The sequence below is a fragment of the Sturnira hondurensis genome, unplaced genomic scaffold (genome assembly GCF_014824575.4).
Source record: "Sturnira hondurensis isolate 20B ecotype Veracruz unplaced genomic scaffold, ASM1482457v3 Scaffold0008196, whole genome shotgun sequence".
Lineage (NCBI taxonomy): Eukaryota > Metazoa > Chordata > Mammalia > Chiroptera > Phyllostomidae > Sturnira > Sturnira hondurensis.
This window is the reverse complement of record NW_028080827.1, coordinates 4,633,528-4,655,585: the sequence shown is the minus strand read 5'-3', so window position 1 is coordinate 4,655,585 and position 22,058 is coordinate 4,633,528. Positions and strand designations below refer to the sequence as shown.

Here is a 22,058-nt window from a genome sequence, read left to right as displayed (position 1 = left end):
TGATTTTCTCTGATCATTATAGTTGGATGACTTACCGGAAAACTCACCCATCAATATAGTTCAGACTCCAATTCCCATTACAACCTCCGTTCCTAAACGTGCAAAAAGTCAGAAGAAGAAAGCTTTAGCAGCAGCCCTTGCCACAGCTCAAGAATATTCAGAAATAAGTATGGAGCAAAAAAAATTACAGGTATATATATTCATTTTTATGAACAAATGTAGTAGTTTATTCAGTAGGCTTGTAGTGATGGAGAGTAGTGACAAATGCAGTCATCTTACATTGCCACACTTTCATACAAAAAAAATAAAAATTTTTTTTTCTTCGTTTACCTTGCAGGAAGCTTTATCAAAAGCAGCTGGAAAAAAGAGTAAGACACCTGTGCAGCTGGACTTGGGGGACATGTTAGCAGCTCTAGAAAAACAACAACAGGCTATGAAAGCACGGCAGATTACTAACACCAGACCTCTGTCGTATACAGGTGATACCATTAGTCTGGGCAGTTTGCTGTTTGGCTTTTGTAATTTATTTTGGATATTATTAATCTAAATAATATGTATATAAAAAATCCATAGTCCTGTCATAGTTCCTCTCCTGCTACCCATTGTACTGTACTATAGTAGCCTCTTCCTTACCACCAACCTTTCCTTACCCCTAACCCCGGTTTCTTTTGCAAAGAGTGAACTTTTTAAATATAAGCTGGATTTGCTCTGGTGGCTCAGTTGGAATGTCATCCTGTAAACCGAAAGGTCACGGCTTTAATTCCCAGTCAGGGCACAGGCCTAGGTTGTGAATTCTGTCCCTTGTAGAAGTACATATGAGAGGCAACTGATCGATGTTTCTCTCTTAACATTGGTGTTTCTCTCCCTCCTTCTCTCTCTAAACTCGATAAACATGTCATCAGGTGAGTATACTATATATATATATTATACACACACACACAGTGGATTATATCACTCCACTACTCTTCATCTCACTTGGAGTAAAGTCAGAGCCCTGCTAAGCCCATGTTTGAGTTTATCTTATTATTTTTCTGCCCTCATCACCTGGTGCATTGTGCTAGTCCAGTTAGTGCATTGTGCTTTCTCACTGTTCCCGAGACACACCCAGCATGCTCCTTGCTCAGTGTCTTTGTGAGTGCTGTTTTGTTTACCTGAAACTCTCTCTCCTCAGATATCAGTATAGTTTGTTCCCTTCTGTTTTCCAGGTCTCTTTTCACATGTCAGTTGATATACATTTTGAACCAGCAAACCAGTTTTTTTTCTTTTTTAAAGGTTGAAGTAACAAAAGTAATTTGGTTCTCTAAGTTTTAAATTGTGTGTGTGCATGAGAGAGAGCGAGATGAATGAATGAATATGATTTAGCTTGCTCCTGAAACACTAGCTTATATTTTAGCAAAACTTGTCTAATTTAGAGCTCAGCAGCTCTGATGTGCTTCCTCATTTCTGTTGATAGCCTTTGTTTTAGAATATGAGGTATAAGATAAAGGGAAGGTAAAGGCATCAGCCACATAGCTTACATGTTGAGAAGCATGAGTGAATTTTCTGTTTCTTTGAAAAGGATCCATTGGTCTTAGATGAAAAGATAGGTAACAGGGTATGACTTTAATCCTGTTTGCAAAATGCTTAAATCTGTAGTTCGTCACCCATCCAGGTTAAACTTAGCTTTTAGTAACTATTAGTAAGAATAATGCTGAATGCATACTAAGCTTTAGAGTTGCATGTTGTTGAGATGGGGAGTGATATTGATACCTCACTAAGAAAAAGGACTGTAGGGGATGGACCTGAGTTGGCAGTCCTCTGGAGGCAGTGTGCCTAGTGGCTACTAGCACGGCTTGGAGTTGAGGTGCCTGGGTTTGAATTCTGTTTTTCCATCTATTTCCTTGGTAAGTTATTTAACCTTGCTGTGCTTCAGTTTCCTCACATTAAAAGGAAAGTAATGATAGTCCCTGCTTTGTTTTGAGGAATAAATGAGATGATGTATGTAAAGTACTAAGAAGTGTGTGGGGGTTATAATCACTCAGTGAATGTTAACTGGTTATTATGAAGATGAGTTGTTGACCTGTGATACTTTGCATGGTTTACTGTTACAACTTTGATTCACTTAGTAAATGTTAATATATACAGATGTAAAGATCTACATGCAAGCATGGGGTCAGAAACTGAAATTACAGATATTAAAATATGTTTATATTCTTGTCAGTGAGAAGGACGTACACAAGTGACTAATAAGAAGTAGCTCCTAAGGAAAAATACCAGCAAAACTTTGTGAACTTTTAGAAGAGAAAGTAATTTATGTCAGTGGAAGGTATGGGGAGGATGTTACATTAAATGACTTCAGCCCTGGCTGGTGTGACTCTGGATTGAGCGACAGCCTGCGAACCAGAGGGTTGCTGGTTTGATTCCCAGTCAGCACACATGCCTGGGTTGTGTGGGCCAGGAGTGGTGCGTGAGAGGCAACCACACATTGGTGTTTCTCTCCCTCTCTTTCTTCTTTCCATCCCTTCTTTCTAAAAATGAATGAATGAATGAATGAAGCTATATTTAAAAAATAATAAAAACATAAATGACTTCATATATTACAACATTTGGACTGGTCTTTGAAAGGGAAGGAGGATTCTTGACCAATAGAAATAAGGTTAATCTCTAATCTGTCAGCAGTATTTAAACTGGGAAGTGTTAATTACAAAGAAATAAACTTAAGTCCCAAACAGGATGAAATGATGTTAGAGATGTGAAAGGATTGTAAGTCATCGATAGGGGTTTTTTGGTCTGATTTTTTCCCCCTGATGGAGTGCACAAGCATATCAAAGGTGACTCCAAAAACTCTGGCTTGAAGAATTGTGATAGTGGTAAAGGCTGTAATGATACCTAATAAAATAAGGACCATGAAGCTGGAATTCTGCTGGGAACAGCAGACTCTGGCCTTGTTGTATTGGAAGTGCTAAAGAGATCCTGCTGGCTCCTATGTAACTTTTAGTTATGTATGTATATGCAGTTTAGATTAGAAGTCAGTGTATTTCAAATAGAGACAGTTGTAGCTGTGGAAATACTGATACATAAGATTGGTGGGGAAATAAAAGTTAGGAAAAAATATCTTCAGGGATAAAGCCTTGTGGAATGCTCAGATTTAAAGGACAAAAGGAAGAAGAACCAGAGAAATAGGTTTGAGAAAGAGTAAGAAAATAGGAGAGTGAGCCCCGGCTGGTGTGGCTCAGCGGACTGAGCACTGGCCTGTGAACCAAAGGATTGCTGGTTGGATTCCCGGTCAGGACACAAGCCTGGGTTTCGGGCCAGGTCTTTAGTAGGGGGTGCTCAAGAGGCAGCCACACATTGAAAATAGGAGAGTGTTAAATTACAGAAGGCAGACTTATAATTTGGGGGAAGAAGATGTGGTTTTGGGTACCAAATGCTGAAAAAAAAAACCAAGAATAGAATGCAGACTCAGGAGAATGAGATTTGACAACGGCAAGGTTATATGTGATCTTGACAATAGCAGTTTCAAGAGAGTGAGTAGGACAGAGGCCAGATTGCAGTAATTTGGGAAGAGATGAAGAGAATATAGACTATTGAGGATTTTAACAAGGAAGGAAAGGGGGGTGGTGGTTCCTTAGCTTGAGGAGAGGCCGGTCAGGGGAAGGGTTTTATTGATTTGCCTGTTCGTTTTTTGTTTTTTTTTTTAGATAGAAGAGATTTTATTTATTTATTTTTTAAAGATGTTATTTATTTACTTTAGATCAAGGGGAAGGAAGGGAGAAAGAGAGGTAAAGAAACACTGATATTGCCTCCCGTATACTCCTAACCCAGGGGCCTGGCCCACAACCCAGGCATATGCCCTCACCGGGAATTGAACCAGCAACCTTTGGGTTTGTGGGAGGGCACCCAACCCACTGAGTTATACCAGTCAGGGCAGATAGAGGAGATTTTAGTTTCGTTGGGAGTTAGGGAGAAGAGTTGGGAATTAATAAGGAACTTGAAAGATGTAAGGGAGAAGGGATGGAGCAAGATCCTCGAGGAATTAGTCCTAAAATAGGATTATAAGCTCAGGTGGTTAGTGAGCTTTGGACAGGGGTAAGGATGTCTGCTGCTTCCTCTCAGGTGGCTTGTGAGTTTATATTGGATAGTATTGGGTTTGCCTAAAAGTCCATCATGTTTTTTCTATGAAATAAAATACACATTTTTTATTTTCATGGATAACTGTTGATTTGGATATTTTGAGTCTGTCAGCTATCTCCCGCTATTGGCTTCCAGTGGGTAGAGGCCAGGAGTGCTGGAAAACACCTTCCAGTGCATCAGACAGCCCCACAGCAAAGAATTATTTGGCCAAAAGGTCAGTGGTACTGAGAAACTTCACAAACCACTTTTGACGCATTTTACCAGCCACAGCACCTTCTCCATAAACTACATAAATCTTTTTTTTGCATTTAAGTTGTGTTTATTATCTTTCTTGAAATAATAAAGCATAATATGCTGAAAATATTGTTTATCTTCTTCCATCTTTAGTATTAAAATGGCTGCACAAAAATTCAACAATTTTTTAAAGATTTTATTTATTTATGCTTCCCCTCTAAAGAGAAGGGAAGGGAAGGAGAGAAGGAGAGAAATATCAATGTATGGTTGCCTCTTGTGTGTCCCTTGCTGGGAACTGGCCTGCTACCCAGGCATGTGCCCTGACTGGGAATCAAACTGCGATCGTGTGGTTCACAGGCCCGCGCTCAATCCACTGAGCTACACCAGCCAGGGCTTAAAATTCAACAAATTTTGATGTTAGTTTTTAAAATGCATGCTGATATGACAGCTGTCACAATACAGTCTCACAAAATTGTTTCCATTGAAGTTAAAGACAACTTTTAAGCATTACTAGAGTCATTGTATAGATAAAACATAATGGACTTTTGGGGCCAACCCGATATCTTCTCAGAGCAGTAGCAGGAAAAGCTTGTCTGTTAGAGTGAGAGGTTTGAGATTAAAGGTTTAGGACTGCTAAAGGATTTGGGGGTAGCCACTAGAGAATGTAGTGGAGGGGGAGGGGCTGATTTTTCTCTGACAGACTGAAATGAGAGGCGTGAGAGACTACATGTAAGGGTGAGAGACTACATGTAAGGGTGATTCTTACATAAGGCAGATTCAGTAAAATGTAGGGACATGCAGGGTTCTCAGATGTCAGAGGTGGAGCGATTCTGATTGGAAACCAGTTGCAAGAATTGAGATGCTTGATGGTTGCTGCAGTAGAGTAGAACTAACAATTTAAATATCCCTACTTTGGATTGCTGAATTAATTAATTGCATTGGCTTTGTCTTTATCATATGGAGACTAAAAGAATGGGTCAAAGCTGAACTGAGGGTGTGTGCTACTCTGACAAGTTGATGTCTATTTTTCCGCAAGAAGAACATGTCCTCATGTTTTAGACTTAGCATTAGAAGATTTCTAAGTATAGAGAGTTGGCTATAGTTGTAAAACTAATGTTCTTGTTTGTTTTTAGTGGTCACTGCAGCTTCTTTTCACACTAAAGACTCTACTAACAGACAACCTTTAACCAAAAGTCAGCCCTGTTTGACATCCTTTAATTCTTTGGATATTACTTCCTCTAAAGCAAAAAAAGGAAAAGAGAAGGAAATTGTAAAACTAAAACGGCCCACTGCACTTAAAAAGGTAAAGCAAAATCTGAGATGTTTATTTTGCAGGATAAATAAAGGTTTAAGTCTGTTTTGCAAAAGTAATGTCATGGTTTAGCAAACGTATTATTGTGAAATGTTCATAGGGAGCATCGTAAAGACCATAACTAGTTAATTTGAGATTGGGGATATGTCATCAGCATCTTGCGTATCCTTCTGTGTTGAACAGGGCTCTAGAGAATGATTTTTTTCTATAGGAGGATCTTTTAAAAAGTTAAAACATTTAGGACCCAAAAACATCAGACACTGGGAATGAGAAGTTGTGAATTCTGATACTAAATTCAGTGCTTGTTATATAGTTTTAGCCAAACCTTACCCTCATCATCTTCATCTAAGGTGATAAACAACACTGCTCTGTTTAACTCAGTGTTGTTATTAGAGGGAGGTAATCCTGTCCAAATAATTGAAGACTGTTACATGTAAATCTAAGGGGACTGTATGACCCAGTTTCCAGACTTTTTGTTTCATCCATTTTCAGGCAAACTGTAGGTTTTTATGAACCAGTATAAAGACTGAAGTAGATATGGTAGATAGCTATAGTATTATAGAGCATAATTGCCCCTCTTTATTTCGGATATAGTATCTCCAGTTATGGTGACTAAAATTACATTTAACTTTTTGCTAGTCAGTTTTTATGTAGCCAACTAAACACATAGCCATCCAAAATCCTTATGTCCATTTTTAAGTGAACCACTGTACCTATGTAATAGTGAACATTTTAATTATTTAATAAATACTTAAAGAGTGATCAGTAATTAAGGACTGGTAATGACTTTTAGGTTATTTTGAAAGAGAGAGAGGAAAAGAAGGGCCGTTTAACTGTGGACCACAATCTTTTGGGAGCTGAGGAACCAGTAGAAATGCACTTAGATTTTATTGATGATTTGCCACAGGAGATTGTTTCCCAGGAAGGTAAGATTCCCTCTTTCCCCCTTTCCATGGGATGGTGTAGAGTATTTTACTTGATAGGTGAGCCATTACCAGTTATTCTCCTAATTGGAGAATTTGCTTTGTATTTAGTTTTGAGAGTGGTTTCTCTTAAAGATGCTTCTGTAGGGTTATATATAAAAAGCAGGGAACAGTGTTATATGGTAGGTTTTGGGCATTTTTGAGACTTAAATCCTGAATTTGTTGTAAAACTTCATATTATAATCTCACCTATGCATCTTCTGCAAAGAACTGTTTCAGCTCTTTTCATTTTGTCTTCTTTTATATCTGGAACACTAGTTCTTCTTCACAGGGCTATTTTTAAGTGAATTATTTTCTTGACTGTCTTTCTTGGCTTTTATGAGTTAATGCATGTGCCACAATGAGTAGAGAATTTCACAGCCTGTCATAGTGCGCAATCCAGTTGGTCACTGAGACTCGGCCCCATACAGTTGCCAGCATTTATGATTCCAACTGGGACCTCAGCAGAACTGTAGATTCCTTCTAAAATTACACTACTGTGGAAGAAAGATTTTAGGAAAGACCTGGCAGGTCCCTTTTTCTGCTATTACATATTTATCCCTCAATATTTTTCAACCATTTAAATCTGATTTATATATAGATTAAGTAGCAGTGTTCCATTGGGTTTAGAAAAATGAACTTACTTCTGAGGATTGTTCAGCTAGGACATATTTGGTTAGGATTTCCTTTTAGAGGATTCTTAATTTTAGAGGGTTCCCTCTAAATTAAGTGTCGTTGCTTTTGTATTTAGGCATATTTACCCATCTGTTCATTCAGAAGGTATTTATTTAATACTTGCAATATGTACTTCAATAACTTGGGTGGGAATAGGAAGGTCAGAAAATATAGTAGACTGGTCTTCCTGCAAGAAGCTTATCATGTATGGAGATAAGAAGCTATATGTATAACTGCTAATTAATGGACTGAATATGTAAATACAAACTCATCCTGACTCCAGGTGTTTGGGAAAGAAGTAGTAACTGAAGGAGGCAGTTGAGTTAGGAGGTGGCATCTAAAAATGCAGCTGCCTGAGCACAGAAGCAAAGGCCAAGGAAGAGGAACAGGGATGGTGCCTGGAGTGGTGTAGAGAGAATGGGTGAGATAGAGCCATTGTTGCCAGAAGCAGTCGGAATTTCTCTACAGTTTTAACAATGATTTCTAAGAAATAGTGGGGGAAACAGGTGAAGCAGATACGTAATAGGATCGTCTGGTGTAGAAGCTAATGCCTTGTTCTTCCATTGAAATCTGTTAGGAATATATGTTTTAGATAATTTGGCCTTCTCCTGTGGAGACCTATAGGCCATGCTTCATTTTTTAAAAGTATATTTTGAGAAGGTAATAGGAAGAATTCATTTTTGTAGAGTATATTATATAGGGTAAACAAGAAATGTTTACTTGTGATATGAACAGTGTTAGCTTATGGAGAATTTTGAAGTGATACAAAAGACAGGTGCCATTCTAAGTTGTACCAATTATATTGATTTTAATAGAGTTTTTCAGCATTGGAAGTTTCTAAAGTCTTTACTCTCACCCCACATCTCTGCAGATACTGGACTGAGCATGCCCAGTGACACTTCGCTCTCTCCAGCAAGTCAGAACTCTCCATACTGTATGACGCCTGTGTCACAAGGCTCTCCAGCTAGTTCTGGGATAGGCAGTCCGATGGCATCTTCAACAATAACCAAAATCCACAGCAAAAGATTTAGAGAGTAAGTATGAATCTCATTATTGAAGTTGAGTAGTTTAAGTACCTTGGTTGTAGTTCTGAATATAGTATTGTCATTATGACTTGGTAGGTTGAGCAGACAGAACACTAAAAGACCTTTATGTTGTTTAAGATTCTGTTTAATAGCTGGTTTTGTGATATTTAAAGCATTTGCCTTCCATCAGCCATCAGTGTTTGTGTGAAAATGAGTGGACTGTAAATAGACTTTTTATGTCAGATAGTGTTCATAGCCTGGAAATTTGGCCTCTTATATCTTACATATAAAGGGCCAAACTATGAGATTTTCCTCCCTCCAAGTGCTTCCACTGTTTTGTTTATGTTATTGGCACTTCAAAAAAAATCATGTAACCAATTTATACCAAGTTTCTAAGGCCCTGTTACATGAAGTGAACCTATTATACAAAGCTGTTTGTTTTTGAGCAGGTATTTCGTAAGTTTTAAGTTGCCCATTGGTGAATAATCTTGGGCTAACAGTTACTGCTGTGAAGGATTTGGGGATTTAAACATTTATGAAGATGAATTAATTTTACCTTTAAAAATGACATATGAACAAATCTCAGGGTGAAAGTAAAGTCTGTGTGAATCCAGAGCACATTGGTTTGCTCTGTTCTTTCCTTTATACTGTTCTTTTGAGCAAATATTTCTTGTCCTGATTTGGGGAGTTAATAAATGTCAAGTAATAGATGTGAAGCAAAGGAAACTATCAGAGAATAAAATGCTATAAACAAAGAAAAAGAGAATGAAGAAAATTGCATTTTTTGATGTTCTGTTCTTTAATTCTGCATACTTTAAGTAGGTAGTTTTTCCTCAGTCTGTTTCATTTTATCTTCCCTTCTGAAGTAGTGTCACACTGTAGTTATTTAATCATCTTTCACATAAACATAAAAAAAATCCCAGAGCAGCAGAGCTCCCACACACACATGAACACACAAAGGGGAGGCCTAGATTTTTCCACTCTGTAATGTAATTTAGAAGTAGAAATTTGCTTACCTGGTTATTCCTAGATTAGAAATTATACCAATTTTCCTTGTTAAGTACTTACTAATGGTAGATATTAGGAATTAGAACTAGAAAAATAGAGTATATTAAGAATAAATAGCTGTGAGCATTGTGGTTCCAGTTAGTTGGGCATTGATTGTCCCAGAAAACAAAAGGTCACTGATTTGATTCCTGGACAGGGCACATGACTGGATTGCAGGTTCAGTCCCTGGTCAGAGTGTATATGAGGCAAGCGATTAATGTTTCTCTCTCACATTGATGTTTTCTACCTCCTTTTCTCCTTCTCTGCTCCTCTCTCTCTCTAAAAATAGAGAAAAGTCTTTAAAAAATATATAAACAAACTCAGAAGACTTCCTTATTCCTGAAATTAAGTACTATAGTTGTCTCACACTTATTTCCTTTCTATTTTTTTGTATTGTAGCCGTAATATATCACAAAGAGCTTCATTTGGTTGCTTTGCCTCTTATGTTTTGGCTTGAATTTAATTACTGAGTTTGTCCCCCATAGCTGTTGATTTTTGGAGTTAAAGGGACCTTCGAGGCCATCTTAGTTGACTCTGTAATTATGGTTGAGGAAAGCAATGCCCAGAGACTGCGACTTATCCAAGAGTGGAGGATGAATTGATGGCGTTAGGGTATGCAGTAAGCATCCGCAAAGTTTCATCTCTTTCCTACTAGAAGCATCTTTAATATTCATTGAAATGAAATAACCTTATATCTTCTTACCAAAAACATTATTTGTTTTTTTATCTAATTCAGCAGGCTAACATTTGATTTATATCCTTTGGAATTTAGTAATTGGGAGTTTGGATAGTATTTCCCTGAGGTTGAGCTATCTGTTATGGAAAAGCCAATTTGTTGTAATTCAGAAAAACTCTTCTGTTTTTCTCATTGACAAAAGGCATAAGAGACTTTAAAGATTTAATTTTTTATGAAAACCTCTTACTAGATCTATCTTCTCCCGAAGTAATTTTACAATTACAGAAAAATAAATTTGGACAAACTGACTTATTTTTGGCTTCCTTTACAGGTATTGTAATCAGGTTCTTTGTAAAGAGATTGATGAATGTGTGACTCTTCTTCTTCAAGAGCTTGTCAGCTTCCAGGAGCGCATCTATCAAAAGGACCCTGTAAGAGCAAAAGCAAGGAGACGGCTGGTTATGGGGCTGAGGGAGGTTACCAAACATATGAAGTTAAACAAGATCAAGTGTGTTATAATTTCTCCTAACTGTGAAAAAATCCAGTCCAAAGGTACGAATTTTTTACTTGAAGTGTTTTGATACTTAGTATAATCGAATTCAAAATTCACATGGTGAATTTTGAAGTGAAATTCATATGATTTAGCAGAGTATAGGTATAAAACATAATATTGAGCATGAAGGAAGAAAATCTGTCTCAGTACACGAAATTAAGTAATAGAATTGAGATTGGATTGTAAAGAAAATCCCCACCTGCGAACGCTGGTAGAGGAGGTAAGTTGGGCCAACTGCTTGTGCCCTCTGTGTAATGAGAGTAGGGACCAGTGAGAGTGCATTTCTCTACCTCTGCAAGTATTGTCTACTGTTTTACATTTTTATGTTACCTTTCTTTGAGGGCCCTCTTTTTTTGGTTATGGTGGTGATTTGCCCTTCAGAAACCAACAGTTAATACAGAACTTCTTGTGTGGGCTGGCAAATAAGTACTTTATACTATGTTGTGTACCCCTATTTGTCCTTCTTCATGAAGTAGCCACTTCGGGTAGGCAGATGGGTCGAATGGCAGTACCAGCATGTGCTCCATATGGGAGCAATACCAGTAAAAACAGTAACAGACAATATTAATGCATGTGATAGGTTGCTACTTCCACTGAGAGATTGGCTAAAGGAATCAGCCACTGTTAACAATTCTCGTTAACTTTTTTAAACAAGTGTTTATTGTGTTGAAATTTGATTCCTTCTACACTAAATCCTATGGAGAGACAAAAATACTAGGAATTTGGAATTTAATTGGGGAGAAAGAAAATATGTACATATGTCCATATGTAGTACAAATTCAAATAGGAAAAGGCATGGAACGGCGTCAGTGCCACAGGCCTTCATAGAATCCTTTGCTGCTGTGTTTTATGCTTTAACTATTGGGTGCCAAAATAGCACTCTTTGGGCAGTATTAAAACCCTTACGTGTGCACTGACTTTCTCAGGTGGCCTGGATGAGGCGCTCTATAACGTTATAGCCATGGCACGGGAACAAGAAATCCCTTTTGTGTTTGCCCTGGGAAGGAAAGCCCTAGGACGCTGTGTGAACAAGCTGGTTCCTGTCAGTGTAGTGGGGATCTTCAACTACTTTGGTGCTGAGGTGAGACTTTGGAAGGCACACCCTTCTTCACTCCCCAACCCTGCCCCCAGACGGTGTGTTGACAGGTGCCAGTGTTACGGTGAAGCATTTGAAGAAGTGAGATGATGACTCTCCAAGAATAAGTGGAAAATTCTTGAGTATTATATTTTATTTTTTATGTTGAAACCTTTACGCAAGTTAATTCAACAGTATTTTGAAAAGATTTTTAGCTGCTATTTCTGCCACAGCGTTTTTTTCTTCTGGGTTCAACTATGTAATACTTGATCATTTATTTAGCTTATTAACATACAATATTTTAAGACTTTTTATGAAGTTATTCTACAGTATTTTATGATAGCACTGATGGACTCTTGATAAAATCTATAAGAACTTTTAGTATCATATTTAGTAACTAGTATTGAATCAGGAAATTTCCTCAGTCTTGTGAGGATTAAATAAATAATATATATAAGTTGCAGAGTATTTTATAAGGTTCTGTGGTTGCCATACTGTTTGGAATTTGTGATGATCGAAAGTGTATCTAATTCTGAAGCAGTGGAGATACGTATTGCTAATAATAGGAATAGAAATTGCAACAAAAAATGGACTGGTCAAAATTTCTTTCTTTTTAGAGTCTGTTCAGTAAGTTAGTAGAACTCACTGAGGAAGCCAGGAAAGCGTATAAAGATATGGTGGCAGCAATGGAACAGGAGCAGGCGGAGGAAGCCCTAAAGAATGTGAAGAAGGTTCCCCACCACATGGGGCACTCCCGGAACCCCTCGGCAGCAAGCGCCATTTCTTTCTGCAGTGTCATTTCTGAACCCATCTCTGAAGTAAATGAAAAGGAATACGGTAAGTTGTTACATACTGGTTTAAATAAGTTAAATTTTGAAGTAATTTTTTTCATTAAGATCATTGGAAAATGACTTTCATAAATGCTACCTTTTGTTTTTATCTTAGTGATTACTCAAAAGTTGCTTAAAATTTTAGTTTACAAAATTGTGGTAAACCCAGCCTTTAAATTAGGAGACTATTTGGGGCTGAGGCTTTCTGTGAGACTCTGAAAATTAGTCATATTTCCATAATCTTCAAAAAGAAAGAAAAGAAAAATCCCAAAGGATTTAAAAAGCAAAATGTACCATACTCGTGACCTATCACTTAGTAAATTCTGGGACATTTTATTGTAATATTTTGTATTCTGTTACTAAAATTTTGTTTTTACTAAATAAACAAAAGACCTGAACACTATTCAGTCAAAGCTTACAAAACCGAGACATATGACACTCCTTTTTAATCTTACATTAGTCAGAAAGAAATTTAAAAACATTTATGTGATATATTTGAAGTAGCATTATTAACTGCCCTCTGCGTCTTAGCAGTTCCCTTGCCTTTGAACTAGAATACTTCATTTCTATCATACTTTGAACTCTTTTGTTTTTTTTCTTTTTAAAAGTAGTATAGCCTCCTCCCTCAACTTGGTTTTTTGTCATTTCTTCTTTTCTCTTTTTAATCTATCTGAGAATTTACCAAATAACTTACTTGCACCTAAAATTTAACATGTAGAAAACCGAGTCCCCATTTTCCTCCTTTCCTCTCACACTCTCAGTCCTGGTCTGTCACTGTAGGGAAATGTTAGGGATGCTTTAATGATGCTACAGACCGTAGGCAATATAGCAAGTTAGTGCAGGCCCCTAAGAAGCTGTTTGTCCAACAGTGGGTAGGACTGGCTTAGAGGCAGCTGTGTTTCTTCGGCGGGAGTGATGCTAGTTGAAAATAAAGAAGGTAAAGTGTCAACTTTTTCAATGAGGTCACCTTATATAGCAATACCCCAGATCTCAAGGACAAACTGCAAGATAAATTCATAAAGGTACGGTTTTGGGTAAATGGCAGTGATTTTCATTTGGGCACATAGAAAAGTTATGAAAAGAAATTCTCAGTGATTCAGGAAATATTTTCAAAAAACAGCAGTTTTAAGTGTTTAATAATTGAAGCCTTGGCTTTTTCACACTCCTTGGGGATTTAGGCATAATTGATTCATTTCGGAGCCTCAGATTCCATTTTAGTAAAATGAGGAGAGTTTCGTCTGGGTCATCTATAAAATTCCATTCAAAGTAAAAACTCTGTGAGCTAATGGTTNAAAAGAAATTCTCAGTGATTCAGGAAATATTTTCAAAAAACAGCAGATTTTAAGTGTTTAATAATTGAAGCCTTGGCTTTTTCACACTCCTTGGGGATTTAGGCATAATTGATTCATTTCGGAGCCTCAGATTCCATTTTAGTAAAATGAGGAGAGTTTCGTCTGGGTCATCTATAAAATTCCATTCAAAGTAAAAACTCTGTGAGCTAATGGTTGAATCGTAAGAAAGGATTTAGAACCTTAAAGATGAGCAGATTTATCAGGACCCTAACAAAATTGAGTGAAAGTAATCATAGTAACATTTAGAACAAAGCATAAAGTTATTATATCTGTATCAAATGCATTCAGCAACCAACAAAACCCACTAATGTGGCTTAAGAAATTAGAATATTTAATTATGTTGCAATGTCATCAAGATCTCTGGGTCTTTCCTTCCTTCTGTTCTTTCATTCTCAGTCTGTGGGTCCTTATGCTTATTATCTCATGCTCAAAATAGTAGATGCGTGGCTCTGGGCGGCACAACAGTAGTCAAAAGCAGAAGGTTCAGGCAGTGTGTTCCTAATGTCAGTGAAGGAGAAGTTTACAAAAGACTTGCCCTTTTGTTTTATTTGGCTAGAGCTAATCATGTCTTCACTTTTAACTGCAAGCAAGGGAGACTTAGGCAAGAGAATGTTTGGCAAAGGGGAATGGGACAACTGTGATGGTATAGGAACTATTTTAACTTATTCCCTGGGACTGGGTTCAAGTCCATTCCAAGTTTGAGAGTTCTGTTAGCCAGGAAGAAAATGGGTAATGACTGCTTGGTAGGTAGCAGGCAGTGTTTTCTTGTCCTGGTACAAAATTTCTAAAATGTTTTCTTTTGATTTCCACGTTTTAAAGTAAGAAATCTGGGAAAGAGGTGCTCTATGATAGTGCGGTCTTGTCCTCTGTGTGCCCCTGGCTTTCTTTGCTTATCTTTTCCTTTTACCTGAGTTGAGTTTACTTATGTCAAACAAAGTGTCAAACATAAATCCCAAATAAACTGGTTCTTTGAGAACAGGAACTTGGCACATAATAGGCACTTGATATATGAGGTCTGTCCAGAAGGTAGTATTTTTCATCCATGTAGTATGAAAAATAGACTTATTTATTGAAGAAGATACAGGAAACATTGTACATAAGACAATGACACCTCAGTCCTCTTCAAAGTGGGCAGTTTGGGACCTCACACAGTTTTCTCCCAGTTACTATCAGCTCCCCATCGTATTTTCTTGAATCTCATTGACAGTCTGAAATCTCTTCCCTTTCAAAGGTGATTTTAGTTTTGGAAAAAGGCAGACGTCGCAGGGTACCAAATCTGTGCTGTACGGGGGTTGAGTCACCTAGGGAATTTGATGTTTTGCCAAGAAAATTCTGCATGAGACTCAATGCATGAGTGGGTGTGCTGTCATGATGAAGCTGCCAATCACCAGTTGCCCAGAGCTGTGGCCTCTGAATCATCTGAATACTTTCCACGGAGGAATGTTCAAGCTTAACACAAAATTTGATGCCGATTCATTGTTCTCACTCAGTTATTTTGTATGTGCTAAATAGTACACATGCTCACTCTACAGCATCTACTGCCCCCCACTGACTAGTACACGTGAAGTTGCCATTGTTCACACAAGTGCATTCCAGTCCACTGTTCTTGGCTGCCAGGTTACATTGATGTCCCACAAATCGTTCTTGTTACATCAACAGTGTCTGGACTTTTTCCAGACAGTTCTTACTGTATGCTAGGCACTTTTGTCAGCACGTCACAAATATGAAGGCGTTTGATCCTCTGAACAACCTTATGAGATAAATATCGTATCATATTATATAAATGAGGAAGCTAAGACAAAGGGAGATGAATAGCTTGTCACAGTAGTAAGTCTGACTCTGGAGCCTGCGTTGTTAACCACTGTGGTATTCATTTCCTGCCTGTTGAGTGAATTCTCAGTAGGACCAAACGGTAGGTATTTGGTAAGCAGTTTCGAGGGGAGGACAACCTCAGTGCCTAGTGCATTCATCCTGAGTTTCCTGCTCATTCTCTGCCACCACTTCGTCCTCTATAGGCTCTTGATCTCACTTGCTTGTTCCTCTACTGTATACCATTATTTAAGACGGACGGCTTGCTTGTGCATGCTGACTGAAGGGAAAAATACACACACCTAATCCTCTGACAGACCCACTAATGACTGGAAAGGTTTAAAAAAGATAACATCACAAAGCACCAATAAACAGATCAAAAAAGCATAGAAGGGGGTAATAAACAAAGAAGCGCTTTACTGAATAAGTTTTGCTAAAATCAAACATTCAGAAGCAGGGTAGGTTTGGATCTGTACTATTTCCAGATTTGTTGAGATTGTTGATTCTGCCTTTAACTTGTTTCCTAGTCTCTTCTTAGAGGGGAACTTCTAGATGTTCTGTTCTGGCTTTACACTGCCTGCATTTAGCACTTCCTTGCGCCTCCATCTCCATCCTCCAGTCAGAGTGCTTCCATCCCCTAGAGAAAGATGGCACTCTTACACCTGCTGTGTTTCTCCCTACCACATTTATATGTTTGCGTGTTTATCAGTTGTTCATCAAGCTTCACCAAAATACTTTAAGGTGGGAGCCTTGGCTTTCCCCAGTGGATGTGTAATCTCAGTGGCTCTTTGATAGCTGGGACAAGACTCTTGATGACTAATTGCAGGGTTCCTTATCTCTGCTTCTGAGGCTGTATCTCCCTTTCCTCTCCAAAGATGGCTTTCTGCTTAACCTACCTAGTAGGTAAGTGCCCAGGACTAAGTCTTCAGAGAGGTCAGCCCTGCTCCATCTACTGACCTTTTTTGTTTTCCTGTTCCTTGACTCATTGTCAGGGAAGAGGTGGTACTTTTCCAAGACCCCAAGGGAATTCTTGCAGTACTTTTGATGGAGGAAAAAATTGTTGGAAGGATACATAAATGTGCAACTGAAGTTTTTAAAAATGTTATGTCTTTTACAAGTTTTTTTCATGATGCATATGTAAAAATTTTTATTTAGTCTTCTCCACCTATCCCAGCACTTATATGCCAACCATAGGGACACACCAATGAGCAGGAGTGGGAATGAGGAGGTACGAAGGGGCAGACAGCAAACACAAAACAAGTGCCTTGAACTGTATGTGCAAAAAGTGTTGTCAGTTCAAGGTAGTAACTGTCTCTTGTAGGAAAGGCTTCACAAAGGAGCTGACATTTAAGTGTATCTGTCAAGGATGAGTGGGAGTCTGAAAGGTGAAGCAGGAAAAATGTCTCATATGGAAAGAGCAGCTTATACAAAGCAGACAATTGTAAATAGAAAGAATATGACTTCTGGGAGCAGAGAGAGATCAATGTGATCCTAAGCATGGAATGCATGGCTGGGGGCCAAAATGAATGGAGCCACAAAGATAGATATGGGTCACACGTGAAGGACTTGGCTTTGGCCAACAAAGGAGTTGGGATTACTAGGGTGAAAGAAAGGCCGTTAGACAGTGATGTGATCAATTCACAAAACCAGTTAGAAAGACACTGTAGATGTACAGCAAGGTGAAGAAGACTTAAGCTAAGGTAGAAGTGACTAAGGTCAGTAGTTTTTGAGCTAGAAGTGACGTGGCACAGTTATGAGTTCAGTGGAATTAAGGCATATCTTAAGGGAGAAAAGTAGGATGAAGGGTTACTGTAAATTTCTGCTTTGAGACTGTGAAAAATATTATGTTATTAACTGACAGTGAACATATAGGAGGAGGGTTTTTTTTTTTTTTTCATGAAGTAGGAGAGAGAGTGGGAAGGATGTTTTACACTTTGAAGTAGCTGCATGAAAGGATGTTCCAAACCACACACCCTGATTTCAAGTACAGAAAGTGTGTTTTGTATTATATAGTTGATAGGGGACAATCAGGTTGAATATATTAATTCATATGAATGGGCTTACTTTATCAGTATAGCTTTATCACTGTACCTGTAAAATGTAGCAGTACCTATAATGCAAACAGAAGGGGAGTTTTATTTAAAAAAATAAAAATAAACAAGTGGAAAACAAAAACAAGTAGAACTACAAAAAGCTGCACAGCAAAGTAAATCAGCCACTTACACAATGAAAAGGCAACCTGCTGAATGGGAGAAAATATTTGCAAATCATATTTCCAGTAAGGGGTAAATACTCAAAAAATAAAAAGATCTCATAATTCAATTGCAGGAAAAAAATATAAAAAATGGGTAGAGGATCTGAATAGACATTTTTGAAGAAAAGACATACAGATGATTAACATGTACATCAAAGACCCTCACCATCACCCCTGGCTGGTGTGGCCCAGTGGATTGAGCATAGAACTGTGAAGCAAATGGCCACAGGTTCGATTCCCAGTCAGGGCACATGCCTGGGTTGCAGGCCAGGTCCCCAGTAGGAAACGTGTGAGAGGCAACCACACATTGATACTTCTCTCTTTCTCTCTTCCTCCCTTCCTTTCTCTCTATCCTCTATCTAAAAATAAATAAATAAAATCTTTTTTAAAAAAAGATACCATCATTAATCATCAGGGAAATGCAAATCAAAACCACAATGAGATTATCACCTCATACTGGTTAGAATGGGTATTATCAAAAAGACAAAAAAAAATGTTGGCGAGGATGTGGAGCAAAGGGAATCCTTTGTAAATTGAAACCAAGGTAAATTGGTACATCTAGTATGGAAAATAGTATGGTGGGAAATAGTATGGAGATTCCTCAAAATATTACAAATAGAAATGTCCTATGATCCAACTATTCCACTTATGAGTATTCATCCAAAGAAAACAAAAAACTAACGTAAAACAATATATGCACCCCCCCATGTTTATTCCTTCATTATTTACATAGTCTAGATAAGAAAACAACCTAAGTGTCCATCTTTGGGTGAATTGATAAAGAAGATGTAGTATGTTCATATGTACAATGGGATATTTGGCCATAAAAAACAATGGCCGAAATGAAGCCTTGCTATTCGCAACAACATGGATGGACCTGGAGAACATTATGCTAAGTGAAATAAGCCAGGCAGAAAAAGATAAATACTATATGATCTCACTTTTATGTAGAATACAAAAACAGAAACAAAAAATAACCCCACCAGAGAAGGGGGTTGGGTGAAGTGTATGGAAGGGGTCCAGAAGCATAGACTTCTAGTGAGAAATGAGTCATGGGGGTATAACTTATAGCATGGTGAATATAGCTGATAATACTGTGTTGCATATTTGAAAGTTACTAAGAGTAGATTTTTTAAAGCCCTCATCACAAGAAAGACAATTTTGTAATTATGTCTGGTGATAGAAGTTAACTGGACTTGCTATGTGATCATTTTGCAATCTATACAAATATCAAATCATAATGTTGTACACCTGAAACTAATACAATGTTATATGTCAATTATACTTCAATAATAAATAAAATGGAAAAACATAAAATGGGATAAAAAGAAAATAAAGAGGGGTCGGAGCACTGTCCTGTGTCTTCTGATTCCTAGTGTACACATTTTTAGTTCTAAACTGACTTACTGTCAATAAAAATGATTTAGACTTATCCCACTGTATTATATATAATAATACTTTTATTTTTGTTTCTCAGAGTCACTTAGTAAGTCAAGCCCCATATATTATGAAACAGATTTTTACAAATGTTAGAAATGCATGGATGGCTTCTGTGCTTTTAAGTGGAAACACTAGTCCTGTTTCAGGCCAAAAGATAGTTTTTAGATAACTTGCTAAGGGAGCACAGTATAAATTTGTCAGATCAGAACTGTTTCCGCTGGACATCTTGGCTCTGCCGTCTGTGAGTTGTGGATCCTTGAGCCCAGTAACTTCAAGGCATTCATTGCTTGTCATGAATACATGAATATGATACATGAGCATCAGTGAGCTCCTATTGATGTAAGATCTGTATTCTCAACATTAATATACTTGATTTTTGCCTCATTGTTTTTTACCTTCAATGTACCTTTTTGAGAACTGTTTTCTTGCCTTGGCTGGTGTGGCTCAGTGGATTGCGCGCTGGCCTGTGAATCAAAAGGTCACCAGTTCTATTCCTAGTCAGGGCACGTGCCTGCGTTGCGGCCCAGGTCCCCAGTAGGGGGCGTGCAAGAGGCAAGTGATTGATGTATCTCTTGCATATCATTGGGATTTTTTTTTGCCTCTCTTCCTTTGTTTTGCTCTCTCTAAAAATAAATAAAATCTTTTGAAAAATAAGGAATTGTTTTCTTTTTTTTTAACATTTAAACTACTAGTAGAACAACTTTAAGTTTATAGTTTTTCCAGTCAGTTGATGAGCCAGTAAATTTCTTCCCTCTTTTACAGGTTGCATGATTATAAAACAGTGTTCTGGTTTTTTAAAATTCTGTTTGATATTTGCAGAAACGAATTGGAGAAACATGGTGGAAACTTCAGATGGACTGGAAACATCAGAAAATGAGAGAGAGGTTCCCTGCAAACACAGCTCATCTGAAAAGTCCAGTAAAGTTCCACTTGACCCAGCCCCCGTTGGCAAGCAGCCCCTGCTGGTGGCTGCCGGCAGTACTACCTCAGCGCCAGGCCCTGGGAAACCTGCAGTGAGTGAGAAAGAGGAAGTGAAGCCAGATGACCTGGAATGGGCCTCCCAGCAAAGCACCGAAACGGGCTCTCTGGATGGCAGTTGCCGAGATATTCTGAATTCCTCCATCACTAGCACCACCAGCACACTGGTACCTGGCATGCTTGAAGAAGAGGAGGATGAAGATGAGGAGGAGGAGGAAGATTACACTCATGAACCCATATCTGTGGAAGTACAGCTCAATAGTAGAATTGAGTCTTGGGTTTCTGAGACCCAGAGAACGATGGAAACTCTTCAGCTCGGGAAAACCCTTAACGGTTCTGAGGAAGACAATGTGGAGGAGAGTGGGGAGGAGGAAGCAGAGGTGCCCGAGGTGCTGGAGCCAGGGGTGGACACTGAGGTCTGGACTGCTGACCACCCAGTAAGTGCAGAGCAGCAGAAGGCTGGCCAGGGCAGCCCTCTGGACAGCCAGCACTCCGACCCAGATTATGCGCCCCCGAGTCTTTAACTCAGGAAATGCCAGCTTTCCGTCTCTAGCTGTGTAAGGGTTACAGCCATTATCTTATATGCTTCATCTCAGCATTTTGCACTGTCCAGTATTTAATACGTGTATTTAATTCCTGACAGAAATATTTTTATAGCTGTCTTTTACTTGATTTGTTATGATCTACAGCTTAGCTTTTAATTAGCATCTCAGTGTCTTTCTGAGAACTGGGTGAAAAATTCAGAATTGTTTCAGCTTATATTGTTATGGAAAATAATGATTTAAAAAAGAACAAGACAAAGTTTTAAAGAAAACAAGTTTGAAATACTTACTTAGTCATTTTGAAAGCTAAAGATCAAGATTCTAAGGACAGTTATCAGTGTTTGCTTCAAGACTGCTCTCACTCTAACCGGTCTGGCCAAGACGTTTGGGCCTCTTTCAAAGAACTGGCGGTAGAGGTAGAAAATTTAAAAAATGGGCATAACTTAAGTTCACAAGGTGTTGTGTTAAGAATTGATGCAACTTTTTTTGGCCCACAGATGCTTGTTTCAGAAGTTGCTGGTCATTGTAATTGACCAAAATTGGGATTGGGCTAAAAACGGAACCGTCAGTGCTTAGGTGAGCAAAGGGGCAGCCGTGATTCGCGCGGCCTTTGTGGTGGGGCGTGGCCGGTGGGGTTTCTCACCAGTGACACGGCAGCCATCGCAGGGCCTTCCAGGTTTTGTCTCACACTTGCTTCTTACCTCAGGAATGCTTTTGTACATACTCATATTTACACAAAGTTAGGCAGGTTTTCGACATTAAATAACTGACTGTGTGACTGCAGCTCTTAACATGTAAATGATCCAGAAACAAAGTCATATACAGGTGTATTTTCTTGCATGCTTCTGATTCAGGACTCTCACTTTGAGATGTGGGTTTGATGGGGTATCCAAATTTGTCCTGAGTGGAAAACTGTTTCACCTTTATATATATATACATACATATATATATATATATATATATATATATATATATATATATGTATGTATATATATATGTATATTGCCCCTTGCCTCAAGCACTTCCCATGTAGCACTAACCATAGTTACTGATAGGAGGTCAGGGAAACGAACTTCACGTGACGTGTAATGGTATCCTGGTAATCAAGGGCTGGAAGAGGAAGTTTTAAAGAAAAGGGCAAGTTGTTCTCATTGCGCTGAAACTATCCGATGATTTAGAGT

The 22,058-nt window shown here is 38.3% G+C and overlaps 1 protein-coding gene across 2 annotated transcripts in view; it reads left to right on the top strand.

Moving 5' to 3' along the window:
• The window catches only part of SECISBP2L (SECIS binding protein 2 like), a 45,804-nt gene extending 24,001 nt beyond the window's left edge, over positions 1–21,803 (top strand). For both annotated transcript variants that reach the window (XM_037054591.1, XM_037054593.1), the window contains 9 exons: positions 23–190; positions 338–479; positions 5,481–5,650; positions 6,453–6,585; positions 8,168–8,330; positions 10,376–10,596; positions 11,524–11,678; positions 12,290–12,509; positions 20,177–21,803. In XM_037054591.1, the coding sequence (XP_036910486.1) occupies positions 23–190; positions 338–479; positions 5,481–5,650; positions 6,453–6,585; positions 8,168–8,330; positions 10,376–10,596; positions 11,524–11,678; positions 12,290–12,509; positions 20,177–20,859 (2,055 nt within the window). In that variant the 3' untranslated portion in view covers positions 20,860–21,803. The remainder of the gene's footprint in view (positions 1–22; positions 191–337; positions 480–5,480; positions 5,651–6,452; positions 6,586–8,167; positions 8,331–10,375; positions 10,597–11,523; positions 11,679–12,289; positions 12,510–20,176) is intronic.
• Positions 21,804–22,058: the final 255 nt, after the last annotated feature.